The 12,928-nt window shown below is 56.2% G+C and overlaps 1 protein-coding gene across 1 annotated transcript; it reads left to right on the forward strand.

Annotated features, from left to right (window-relative positions):
* Positions 1–218: 218 nt before the first annotated feature.
* Positions 219–10,872, forward strand: RILPL2 (Rab interacting lysosomal protein like 2). Its single transcript, XM_037051934.1, has 4 exons — positions 219–808; positions 4,065–4,216; positions 8,714–8,824; positions 10,389–10,872. The coding sequence occupies exons 1-4, from the start codon at positions 485–487 to the stop codon at positions 10,417–10,419; spliced, it is 618 nt and encodes a 205-aa protein (XP_036907829.1). The 5' UTR covers positions 219–484; the 3' UTR covers positions 10,420–10,872.
* The last annotated feature ends 2,056 nt before the right edge of the window (positions 10,873–12,928 follow it).

Consider the following 12,928-nt stretch of genomic DNA (forward strand, 5'->3'; position numbering starts at 1 on the left):
GCCAGTCAAAATACCCTCAGAGACGCAGCCTTTCTTCCAGGCGCAATGCAAAGTCTAAGACTCGGACGTTAGCGTGTGGAAAGGAAAAAGCTGAGTGCTTCCTGCCCTCCTTCCCTGCCTCGCGTGGGAAATCCCGGCGTGGTTGCCCCGGGAGTAGCGGCTGTCTCCAGGGGCGGGGCTCCGAGCCGCAGCTCCGCCCCGGGTTTGTAATAGCTGCCACCCGGTAACCTCTCCGTTCCTCTTTTCGGTTGGCCTCCTTTCCGTAGGCCTTCGGTGCCCCCAGCCACATCCCGAAGGTGCCCCCTTGCAGCGGCTCGGGGTGCTGGGCGCCCCTTTCTCCTCGGGCTCACCCCTCGGCTGTGCTGATTGGCCACCCCAGGACCACCCCCACAGGTAGGCAGGGTCCTCCGCCCGCGGAAAGTTTTCTGTGTGCGGAAGAACTTGGAGGTCGGGAGACTCCGAGGCTGCGGGGCTGTGTGCCGCCATGGAAGAAGCCCCTTTGCGAGAGGAGGAAGAGGAAGAGGAGGGGGGCGAGGCTGGGCCCGAGGGGGCTCTCAGGAAGAGCCCCTTCCAGCTGACCACCGAGGATGTGTACGACATCTCCTACGTGGTGGGCCGCGAGCTGATGGCCCTGGGCAGTGACCCCCGGGTGACACAGCTGCAGTTCAAAATCGTCCGCGTCCTGGAGATGCTGGAGACGCTGGTGACTGAGGGCAGCCTGACCGCCGAGGAGCTGAGAATGGAGCGGGACAGCCTGCGGAAGGAGGTGGAGGGCCTGCGGGGACAGGGCTCGGCGGCCAGCCCCGAGGTGAGTGCGGAGAGAGGGCGCCTGCCCACCGCAGCGGAGGCGCGCGGGGCAGCGTCGGCGCGCGGGGAGGCCCCCTTCCAGTCTGAACATCCGCAGCCCTCCAGGCAGATCACTGTGAGGATCCAGCCCTCGGATTGGAAACACTATGATTGTAAACATTTACGGAGCCCTTACTACGCGTGCGTGCTGGGCCCTGTGCTGAGTGTGTTCTGAATCTGTGGCCTGTGGCCTTTTGGACCATGACCTAGAGCAGCGGTTCTCCCGCTTTTCAGGCGACACAATCACCAGGGTGTTCCTTAAAACTCAGACTGCCGCCCGGCCCAAGTTTCTGATTTGGTAGGTCCTAACGGCGACCTGAGTGTGTGTATCTGAAACACCTTCCCAGACGATGCAGGTGCTATTGGTCTAGGCATCACGCTTTTGAGTATCCTTGACCTTGATCAAGAAAGATTTTCCCAGGCTGGTGTGGCCCAGTGGATTGAGTGCTGACCTGCAAACCAAAAGGTCGTTAGTTCGATTCCCAGTCAGGGCACATGCCTGAGGTGTGGGCCAGGTCTCCAGTTGGAGGTGTGTGAGAGGCTGCAGATTTCACTCTCACATGGATGTTTCTCTTCCTCTCTTTCTCCCTCCCTTCCGTTCTATCTAAAAAAAGTAAATAAATAAAATCTTTTAAAAAATAAAATTTGACTAAGAGAAATGAGAGAAAGACACATGCAAGAATATTCAGAGTAGCTTTATTCATAAATGTGCTGAACTGGAAAGAATCCGAACGCACCAGAGGCGCGCAGGGAGTTTTAGATTCTGGTGCAGCTGTGCGGCGGTACTGCCCAGCCACGAACAAGGGCAGTGCTGCTGACCTCACCGTGATACATCGGGAAGTAGAGGCACAAAGGAAGCCTACTTTAGTTGAGATTCCAGGGCAGGCAGAATAATCTGGACTTACAGCGGACAGATTGATGCTAACCCCCAGAAGGGGACAGCGAGAGGGGGCAGGCGGGAGCAGGTCGTGGCTGTGTGGCGTACACACATGGCAACAGTCAAGGAGCTGTACACAAGGTCCGTGCCCTGTACTGTGCATGTTACACCTCCACCTCACAGAATTACATTTCAAGAAACAGTTTACCCCAGCGCACCGTGATGCACAGTCTTACTCTCCTGGTTCATGAGTTTTTAAGTTCTCTGTGCAACTCACTAAATTAATATCCTACTCTGCAGTGGGTCTCCAGCCACAGTTCAAAAATGTCTGCCCTGAGCGGGCTCTCTCATTTAACCCCCACGCGATATCATACCCGTCTCTCAGAAAGGGAGGCACAGGACGGGTGAGCGGTTTATCCAGGGACTTGGATCAAGTGAACCATGTGGAGGCAGGTTCGAACACGGAGATGCTGGGTGTGACCACGCTGTACTCAAATGCCTTCGACCTTTTTGTTGCACTGACACTAGTGAGCGACTGCACCCTGTGGCTCGGGGGCCTGGAGTAACCCAGACCAGGCCCCTGCCTTTGCAGAGCTCCGTCTGGTGGGAGCGGTAAGGACCCCCCCAGGTTTCTGGCAGCCCCCCCCCCCCCGGTGCACTTGTGGTCCTGCCACTCACTGGTCATGGTGACAGTGCATCCCCAGAGGAGCTTCTGCTCCTGTGCCCGTCACCTCGAGACGAATGGTGGCTTTCGAGATTCGAGAGCAGTTACATGACTCACCCCTCATCGCTCAACGCACGTCTGGGCCCTGCCCAACCCCTTCAAATCCAGGCACAGGGATGTAGATGAGTCCCACCGTGGACCATGGACCGTGCGGTCCGCCCGGGGGGCCGGTGACTTCCCGCTCCGTCCACAGTGGACATGCTCCATCAGCCAGCAGATGAGGTGGCACATTTTCCTCCCAAAGCGCAGCCTTAGGGGCGGTGCTGGGAGGAAAGGCAAAGAGAACGAGTGTTTACTGCCCGTAGACAGTCCGTACAGATGCACCTCACTTGTTTTTCTTTCTTAATTATTATTTTTGCTAGTGATAAAGCACACACAAAATGTGCCGTCTTAACCATTTTAAAATTCAGTAGCGCCGAGCACATCCTTGTGGCCGTGTGACCGTCACCACCACCCTCTCCAGAGCTCTTCCCCTTGCAACACTGAAGTCCTCGTGGAACACAGCTCCCTGCCCCCCAGCCTCTAGTCGCCCCTGTTACACTTTCTGTTTCTATGAATTTGCCTGTTTTAGGTACTTCCTGCAAGCACACTCGCATAACATCTGTCCTTTTGTGACTGGCTTATTTCATTCAGAACCATAATGTTCTGAGGCTCTCAAGGGCCGTCCACACTGCAGCGGGTATCACTGTGTCCTTACTTTTGAAGGCTGAATGATACTCCACAGCAGGGCGGGCCATGCCTGTAGATGGACATTTGGGTGGCCTCCGCCCCTTGGCTGTTGTAAAGAGTGCTGCTGTGAGTGTGGGTTTGCAGACACCTTTTCAAGGCCCTGCTTTCGGTGCTTTGGGGCGTGTACTCCGAAGTGGAGCTGTTGGACTGCATAATCATTTTATTTTTAGTTGTTTAAGGATCCGCCGTCCAGGTTGCCATAGGGACTGCGCCATTTTCCACCCCCACTCACGGCCCAGTTCCCACCTTCCCGCGTCCTCGTCATGGGCGCTTGTTATTTTTGTTCTGTTTGTAGTAGCCACCCTCATGGGTGGCTGCCAGGCAGTTTTTTTTCCTTTTTTTAAAAAATTTAAGTTCAGAATTTAAAAGGTGCAACAGTATTTGCTTTGAAAAACTCCCTGCCGGTCTCTCTCCACCTCCAGCATCCCTCTCCCCCTCCCTGGAAAAACGTGAACCCCAAGTCTCTCGAATATCCTTCCAGAGATGCTTCACGCAAACACAAGCAGATACGAATATATTTTCCATATTTTACACAAATGGTGTTATAACATGCACTCTGGTCTGCCTCCTGCTTCTTTCCACTTAACGTGGCATGGACGTCGTGCTGGTCCCAGCGGGAAGAGCCTCCTCGTCTTTGAGTGGCTCTTCCGTTCAAACTCCCGTTGCACAGTGTCACCGGTGCTTCCGCCCGAGGGTTCTGGGTGTTCGGGGTATCAGCCGGCTGCTCGTGAGCTCTGGTTCTTTTCTTGGAGACTTCTGCTTCTTGGTGACCCAGCAGACACTTGCAACACCAGGGCCCCGGGAGTGACAAAACCAGAGAACTTTCCTTCGGGGGCGGAGGGTCCACCCCCACGAGTGAAACCGCACACATGACATCTTTCCCTGCAGGTGAACCTGGGGCCGGACAAGGAGGTGGTTGACCTGAAGGACCCCAACCGCCCGCGCTTCACCCTCCAAGAGCTGCGAGACGTGCTGCAGGAGCGCAACAGGCTCAAGTCCCAGCTGCTGCTGGCGCAAGAGGAGCTGCTGTGCTACAAGAGGTGGGCCCCCGCCCCGGGGCCCCCGCGCCCGGATGTGCTTCGTGTTTGTTCTCACGTCCACTCAACGCGTCCACCCAAGGCCCGTGGTCCCTGGTGGTGGGGGTGGCAGGGACCAGAACAGGAAGTACACGCTCAGCTTTCCTGGGGAGGAGAGGCAGGCGACGAGGGGGCCCGCAGCAGACCCTCAGGACAGCGGCCTGAGTGCTCTCAAGAAGATAAGGCAGGGGGACGGGGCAGAGACAGACGTGCTGAGGGAGTTGTGGGGAGGGGCTGTTTTCCACCCGGTTGTCAGGGACAGCCCAGCCCCTCCGGGTGAGTGGCAGGAAGCAGCCTGCCCTGGAAAGATTTGGTAGGACCCAAGTGAAGCAAGAAGTTCGAAGGCTGGAGGTGGGAGCCAGCAGGGCCCAGGTCAGAGACACGGCAGAATGGGAAGCACAGGGGAGGGTGGTCTGGGAGAGATCGGGGGTGGCGCCTCGTTGGCCACAGGAAGGAACTCCAGTTTCAGTGTAAGCGTAGCAAGCCGTCCTTGGGAAGTTTTAGTCAAGGGAATGACAAGGTCTGGTTTCCTGTTTCAAACGATCAATGTGGTGACTTTGATAACCGAACTATTTGGTTATGTAACAGGATATTCTCGTCCTCAGAAGATATACACTGAGTTCTTTAGGAGTAAAGGAGGAAGATGTCTCCAACGTCCTCTCAGGCGGTCCAGAGAGACAGGCGCATGGAGGGGTGGGTGCATGGTGGGGGGTGAGACAAGCAGACAATTAGGGGATCTGGGGAAAGTATTTGGGAGATATTTTTTACTAATCTTCCAACTTCTCTGTAAGCTTTAAGCTATATAAAAAGGAAAAGCCATACAAGATCACAACAATAATACTATGTGAAAAGAAAGGACGTTAGGACAAGGAAAAGAGGAAGTCAGGACGTTATTAGCAAATCGGGTTTGGCCTTTGCTGTATTCACCTGCGCTTCTCTGTTCCCCAAAATGTTGTCTTTCATGTCAGTATTTCTTGAAAAGTGGGGCTCGGTGGTCGAATGACTCCGGGAAACACTGAGTGAAACAAAGTGGGTTTCTCTAGAGGCAGAAGAAGGAAAAAGCACGACAGTAAAAACACAGCGTCAGCTAACGTTTCCCAGCACGCGCCACATGCCAGGCGCTCTGCTAAGCCAGTCCCGAGCCTCATCTCCGTGAGCGTTCGGAGCACAGCTGCACACTCGGGGAGTGGTGGTTCCACGGGGACCTGTGGTTCACATCGGGCAGGTACCTGCTTGAAGTCCGCGGCTGGTGGCGGCCACAGAAGGACGGGCCCTCGAACGGCCAGTAGAGCCGTCCTTCTCACTGCCGTGGTGCGTCCGGACTCGGGGAGTTGGCTCATATCCTGAGTCGAAACAGAGCCCGCGTGGTGCCGCCCTTTGAGTTCCCTCATCGGGGCGCCCCTGGGGGAGCAGCAGTGACGTGAGACTGCCCTGGGAAGCCGACCCAAGAGGGCTGAGTTCTGCCAACAGAAGTATGACTGTCCTCCTGCTGAGGTTGGGACCGTGGTGATGGAGAGACCTGTCCTTGTCTCCTTTAGTAAGCATTTCAGGCCCAGGTGGTCGAAAACAGGAGCACTAAACTGCTGGTGCCGAGCAGCTTGCTGGTGAACGAAGCGGCACCACTGGTTTCGGGTTTTGATTCCCCNTGAGCGTTCGGAGCACAGCTGCACACTCGGGGAGTGGTGGTTCCACGGGGACCTGTGATTCACATCGGGCAGGTACCTGCTCGAAGTCCGCGGCTGGTGGCGGCCACAGAAGGACGGGCCCTCGAACGGCCGGTAGAGCCGTCCTTCTCACTGCCGTGGTGCGTCTGGACTCGGGGAGTTGACTCATATCCTGAGTCGAAACAGAGCCCGCGTGGTGCCGCCCTTTGAGTTCCCTCGCCGGGGCGCCCCTGGGGGAGCAGCAGTGACGTGAGACTGCCCTGGGAAGCCGACCCAAGAGGGCTGAGTTCTGCCAACAGAAGTATGACTGTCCTCCTGCTGAGGTTGGGACCGTGGTGATGGAGAGACCTGTCCTTGTCTCCTTTAGTAAGCATTTCAGGCCCAGGTGGTCGAAAACAGGAGCACTAAACTGCTGGTGCCGAGCAGCTTGCTGGTGAACGAAGCGGCACCACTGGTTTCGGGTTTTGATTCCCCGGGAACGACAGGCGGGCACGTCCCTCCTGGGACAGGCCAGTGGACCGCAGGTTCTGTTCTGCCTCCTGTGCTGTGTGTCCTGGAGAGACGAGATGTCCTCAGAGCCCTGCTCTCGGCAGAGGCACCCGTTTGGAGGCCCAGTCACATACGGGCGGTCATCCCAGCTGGAGGGCAGGTGCGGTGGCTGTTTGCAGAGATCGCCACGGCAGCTTTTCCCACCCTGCCCGCATTCCGCCACGCCCATCCTCCAGCAGCAGAGCCCGCTTTCCCTCCCCGTGGGTCCGGGCGGCCTGCGCCTGGCTTTGACCAACGGAACTTTCCATTCGGCTTCCTGGCTTGGGCTCTGAGGCTTCTTCCACTTGTATGTTTTTGGAATGCTGCCGCGAGGCCACCGCACTGTGAAGGAGCTGGAGGTCGTCACAAGGAGAGGTCACAAGGAGAGGTCACAAGGGGGCCCCGGCTGTGCCCCGCCTGCAGCTCATCTGACTGTGTGCAGCCACATGAGAACCCACAGAGAACCGCCAGGCCGACTGGAAGACATAGCCGTCAAGGGGGTCGGAGACCATCACCGGCGCCATCCCTGTTTGGGGAGCTCTGCGACAATGGAGCATGGGAAGGGGGCATTTTTAGACGATGCCTCTGATGAAGTAATAGAATAAAAACGTAAATAATAAAGTTAAGTAACAAAAGCCCACTCTTCACAGAGAGGGAGAGAGAAGGGTGAGCTCTGCCTGCCGAAGCTCAAATGGAGAAGGGTGTTGGGGTCTCTGGGGCCACCGAAGCAAAACACCCTGGGGGGGCGGGGGCTTGCGCAGCAGAGGTTTCTTTTCTCACAGCCCTGGAGGCTACAAGTCCGAGGTGGAGGAGCCAGCAGGGTTGGTGCCCGCCCGGCTGTGCCCTCAGTGTCCAGGAGGGAGAAGGCAGGCCCTCAGGTGTGTCCTGCTCGCACACTGGTCTCGTCACAAGGGCCCACCCCGTGACCCGGTCTAAACCTGACTGTCCCCCAGAGGCCCCAGGGACGAGCTCATCTGGGGTTGGGGCTCTACCATGTGAACCCGAGTGCAGAGTCCCATCTGTAGCAGGGAGGAAGCAGCACAGACATACATGCCCCTGCAGGTGCTCCAGCAAAGTGCCCAAGTGGGTCTAACGAGCTCACTGGGCCACACGCTGAAATCCTCCGTTGTGCCCCAGCTGGTGTGAATCAGTGGACTGAGTGCAGGCCTGCAAAGCAAAGGGTTGTGGGTTCAATTCCTGGTCAGGGCACATGCCTGGGTTGTGGGCCGGGTTCCCCAGTGGGGGGTTGCAGGAGGCAACCACACATTGATGTTTCTCTTCCTCTCTCCCTCCCTCCCTGCCTGTCTAAAAATAAATAAACAAAATCTTTAAAAAAAAAAAAGAAATATCCTTCATTGTGGTCAAGCTTCTTTAGGTTGCAAGTGACAGAACTCCCATCCAGAGTAGCTAAGGACAAAAGGGAACTTATTGGCCTTCATAGCTGGGAAGGATCCTGGGATTGCTCTCAGAAATAAAGAAAAAACTGCACCTAAGGCCTCAGGGTTGGCACCAGCGACTGGGTGCCTCTTTCTTTGCTCTTTGCTTCTCTTCGTCCTCCTTATCTTGTATGACAGACGGCCCTTCTCTGAATCTTAGTGAACAAGACTGCCAGGAGCCCCAGCCGAGCAAGCGAGAGAAAACAGCCTTCTTCCAACTTCTGTACGGCAAGTCCAGGAAAAAGTGCTCTGGCCCTCCGTGGGTCACCTGACCACAGTATCTTGTCACTTGATACCGATCTAGCTCTTATTGCCATCTGACATACTACATATTTTCTACTTTACTTATTTATTTTTTACTGTCTTCTTCCCTACTAGAATGTAATTTGCATGAGAGAAGATATTTTCTCTGTTTTGTTCATCGCTGTGTATCTGTGGCACTGTGGCACATTGATAAATACTTGTTGAATGAACGAGTGTCATGTATCATTGTCTCACTTAATCCCTCAATTCTAGGAGGTATATACTCTTGTCATCTTTCTTTTACTACTTAGGAAATCAAAGCTTAAGTTAGAGAACTTATGCATGGTCATATTCCTATGAAGTGGAGAAGCTTGAACTGCTAGCCAATGCAATTAGACAAGAGAAAGAAAGGAGAGGTATCAACACTGGGAATGTGGAGGGAAGATTCTCGTTATCTGGGCCTAAATCTTCCTGATTTCAGAGCTTCCAATACTAAAATGATTAAATAATAATATTAAGATTCTTTACTTTGAAAGGTGCACAGGTAAGAATGCAATAAAACAACCCATTTATTTGTCCCCCTTTTCCAGTGGCCTGATTCCAACAAGAGAAGGCCCAGGAGGAAGAGGACAGGAAACTCTGGTTGTGAGGGCCAGCGATGCCAGCAGAAGCAAGGAGGACAAGACCATCATAAGGAAGCTGTAAGTCGCCTTGCTGCCCCCGTTGCCACTAAGTAAACGCTAAAGGTTGGAGTGGGGGTGAGAGGAGGCTGGCCAGCCACCCAGCCTGGGGAGGTCCTGCTCTCCTGGTGGTAGGGCTGCCGCCGGTGAGAAAACTCAGTTCCGGGTGTCGTGATAGCCGCCGGGGAGCAGCCTAAGCACCGGGTGCCAACTGTTTTCCCTGTGAAAGCTCCGTCGGCTGCTCTGTGGGAAGGGGGGAGTGCGCCACCCCCAGGAAGGGCCTCCTGAGGCTGGGGTCGTGCAGGAGCTCCCCCACCCACCCCAGCGCCCTCTGAAAGGGTTCACTGAGCACTTCCGTTGGCTGAGTGCCCCACTGTGAAGGCTCCCAGGAGGCATAAATGGTGGGTTCCCTTCTGCCTCTTCTGGGGAAGTTCTTTGGGTTACTTCGCTGGAGTTTGAGCTGGACACGACAAAAAAAAATGCTTGTTCTGGTTACTAGCCAGCCTGTGAACACACATATGAAGAGCAGGAGGCCATGGTTTCCTGCTCAGACAAGCTTATTGAGCGAGTGAATGAGTGAATGACTTTCTGGAGAAGTAGGTCATGCTAAGAAGGACCATGGTCTCTGTCCTGCAGACCGGGAGCTGTGGGAGGGCTTAAGTCGAGGAAAGACTCAGCTCCACATAGTGACAGGGACATTCTGGCTGCTACGAGTGGACTGTAGGGGTGACAGGGAGGCTCTTATGGCTTGGACTGGGGGCAGCGGCAGGGTGATGAAAGCAGGGGGGATCGGGGACAGATCAGGGTCACAGTGAGGTGCCTAAAATGGAGCAGATGGAGGGAGGGAGGAGTCTAGCACGACTCCCAGGTTCATGGCTGGAGTGACTGGGTGTCCGGTGATGTCACTTCTGGAGAGGCCCCGGGTGGGGGAGGGGGGGCTGAGCACTGGCAGCGGAGCCCCACCCCAGTCACGGGCTCGCCCCTCAGTTGCTCCCAGGGCCCCCCGGAGCCCTGGGCCAGACCGCTCGCAGTGGCAGCAGCTCTGAGACTGCACAGTGTGGGCGGCCCAGACACCTCCTCTTCTGAATTTGGGCGTCGGGGGAAACAACACCGCAAGTTTGCTCTTCGTGTCTCGGGGGACACCTTTGTGTCTTTTATCTGTCTTATCCAGGAACTTAAACGTCAGTCTTCATGTTTTCAAAGGTCTGCTTTATGATTGTAGGTAACATTGAGAAGCTGTTGCTTCCTCTACAGTAACACCACCTAAAATTAAAAAAGAAAATGTGGCAGAGTCCATCTGTTAGTAGAGGGCAGGGGTTGGGTCCACAGCTTTCTGTGTGGCCCCGGCCTGGTGCTTGACCTCCCGGAGCCCTGGCTGACTCATCTATAAGATAGGACACTGGTGGTCCTCACCATCTGGGGTCAGCCCACATGTGCTCTGAGCGGTGGGGAGGGGCCCTGTGCACGGTGAGAGTGCGTGTCCACGTCAGGGGCCTGTCCAGGCTGCTTCCAGGCTTCCCCTCGGGCCCTGGGTCCCCTGCTTCGTTCCGCCTGTCCCCACTGACCCCTCTCTCTCCCTCGCCAGGTTCTCCTTCCGGTCAGGAAAGCGGACATAGACCTAAGACAGCGGCTCTCAGACTCGAGAAGACAGCCCAGCGGGAAAACCGCAGAGTCCGCTCAGTGCCACGCGGACCCACGCACTTTCCACCTTGTTTCCCGTCAGAGCCGTCTGAGGAGGAAGGAGGTGGGGTTCACGTTCCCTGACTCCTGGCTGCAGAACTGGACACCCCCGGAGGCTTGGCCATGGCAGTTGGGCGGCCTCCGGAAAACAGAAGCAAGTACAGCCACCACCTGCCCAGGTCTGCCGCCGGGAGGGGCTCAGTGCGCTGCCCTGCACGCAGCCCCGCCCCCCAGGCGCAGCAGCCTGCGTCCGCCCACAGGGAGGGGAGATGCCGGCGAGTGCGGCGCTGGCCTTCCCGGGACTTCACCGGCGGGCAGTGAGTGTCTGACGTGGCTCACGCGACTTGGTGTGATTTTTGTATTAAAGTAAGATGACTTTGCTACTTTAAGTACTTTAGAGTGGTCTCTTGGAGTTGTGTGACCTTGTGTAAGGCACTTTGACCTGTCAGAGTCGCCATGTCCAGATTGCTAACCATGTGTGTGTGTGTGTGTGGTGCACATGTACTTCACTGAACGTGACGTACCATTGTTTTGGGTGTTGGTATGAGAGGGAAAATGCTACAGATTATAACATTAAGATAGTTGGTTTGAAGGCTCATTCTGATTTCAGGGGCTGAATGTGAAAAACGTACGTGTGGGAATCAGTGAAACACAACGTATAGATTAGTGGGTGTGTGCACTTTGCAGACACTGATGGCGCCCGTGAAGCCCTTGTGTGAGCCCGTGTGCTCGGCAAGCACCACGGGCTGACTACTGCGCAGTCTTTCATTCCTCTAGCATCACGGGGATACGGGGACTGGGGTGAGCCTGTCTGCAGAACTGGAAACCACGGCTCAAGAAGCTGAAGCAGCGTGATCAAGGTCATGGCTAGGAGGCCGCTGCCCAGGACGCAGATGCAGGCCTGAGTCCAAGGCCTGGTTCCTGTCCGTGCAGCTGTGTACACCCAGTTCCCCAGAGTGCTGGCACTCCTAATGAGCACAGTTCACGCATGCCTGGCCTGCACCATCTTAAGCAGGGGGTCCCCAACCCCCAGGCTGTGGACCGGAACCTAGGAACCAGGCCCCACCGTGGGAGGTGAGCAGCAGGCCAGCCAGTGAGCAGAGCTTCATCCTGCTCACGTGACCACCCGAGCTCCATCTCCCCCACCCTCCAGTCCATGGAAAAACTGCCTTCCACAAAACCAATCCCAGGTGCCAGAAAGGCTGGCGACCCCTGAAGTACCTCTCACACATTGTCTCACTCTACATACCCCTACGGGCTGGGAAGTGTCATTCTGGTGGCACACCAAGGTCACAGCACAGTGTGGCGAAGGGACCTGTTCCAGGTCCCAGCGAGAGGGTGGTGGAGGCGGGGCTTGGGCGCAGGTGCAGGCTGCATGGCCTGGACTTCAGCCTCCTGGCCCCAGAGAAGAACCAGCGACATGCAGAGTCCGGTCCAGAGTGCCACCTCCGCTTTCTCAGGTCAGGGGCCCAATTCCTGACTTCACAGGACCCCAAAACCCTGACTGGGCACTCCCCTCTCCCCTGCATTTTGGGGTGACTGTCAGCTTGGGAAGCCAATGTGTGTCCTGACTTCAGAACCACAGGGACCAGACCAAGGCACAGCGAGAGCACGGAAGGGGGGGGAGGGGCAGCATCCGCTGCAGGACCCCAGGGCAGGGGCAGGTCCTAGGACAGCTGCCTGACGCCCAGCCCCGGGACCAGTCCTCCAACGGCACCAGCTGGACATCCTACCGCCTAACCACGATGGCTGGGCAGCTGACCTCCAAGGAGAGGATGTGACAACGCAAGACACGGTGGCAGATGCCGGGCAACACCCAGCAACCCGGCAGGCGGAGGCAGTTCCCACTGGATGGACAGCTTTCAGGGACAGTACGTGGTTTGTCCAGTGACAGGCTGATAGCCTCTCAAAGATGGTGCTGGAACCAGGTGTTTCGCCTGTACACCAAGGACTCCACCCACCGAGCCAATCTGCGTCCAGTGCCTGGGGCTAAGGGAACAGCCAGTCAAGGGCGGGTGGCGGGGTGTGCTGTGGGGACAGATGTGGGCTGGCAGGAGGGACTTCAGCACCAGGCAGGCGCACTCGATGAGGCGGGGGTGCCCGAGACCAAGCCTCGCGCACTGGAGACCAGGGACCACCACAGAGCTCCCGTTTGGGTTTCGGGCGAGCCAGGTGCCATTCTCAAGGTCCAACGTGCGTGAACTTTTCACCCTCACAAGCACCCGGTGACCCCGTCATGCATGTGAAGTAACTGTCCCACAGGACAGTCCCCCAAACCTGACCACTGTGTGAAGAAAACCGGAGACCCGACTCCACTCTTTGCCTCCACCTTGTAAAAAACAGACACACAGGTAGCCTTGCCTGGCAATAAATATTTTTAATTTTTGTTTCATTTTTATGATGACAAATAATTTTCAAGTTTATTTCCTTTTTTAAATACAAAGC

The sequence above is a fragment of the Sturnira hondurensis genome, unplaced genomic scaffold (genome assembly GCF_014824575.4).
Source record: "Sturnira hondurensis isolate 20B ecotype Veracruz unplaced genomic scaffold, ASM1482457v3 Scaffold0007406, whole genome shotgun sequence".
NCBI lineage: Eukaryota > Metazoa > Chordata > Mammalia > Chiroptera > Phyllostomidae > Sturnira > Sturnira hondurensis.

Bases quoted from the DNA above. Each gene is read 5' to 3' on its own strand.
- RILPL2 (XM_037051934.1), top strand. From the start codon at position 485: ATGGAAGAAGCCCCTTTGCGAGAGGAGGAAGAGGAAGAGGAGGGGGGC. The intron at 809-4,064 runs GTGAGTGCGGAG...CTTTCCCTGCAG, and splicing joins GCTCGGCGGCCAGCCCCGAG to GTGAACCTGGGGCCGGACAA. The intron at 4,217-8,713 runs GTGGGCCCCCGC...CCCCTTTTCCAG, and splicing joins GAGCTGCTGTGCTACAAGAG to TGGCCTGATTCCAACAAGAG.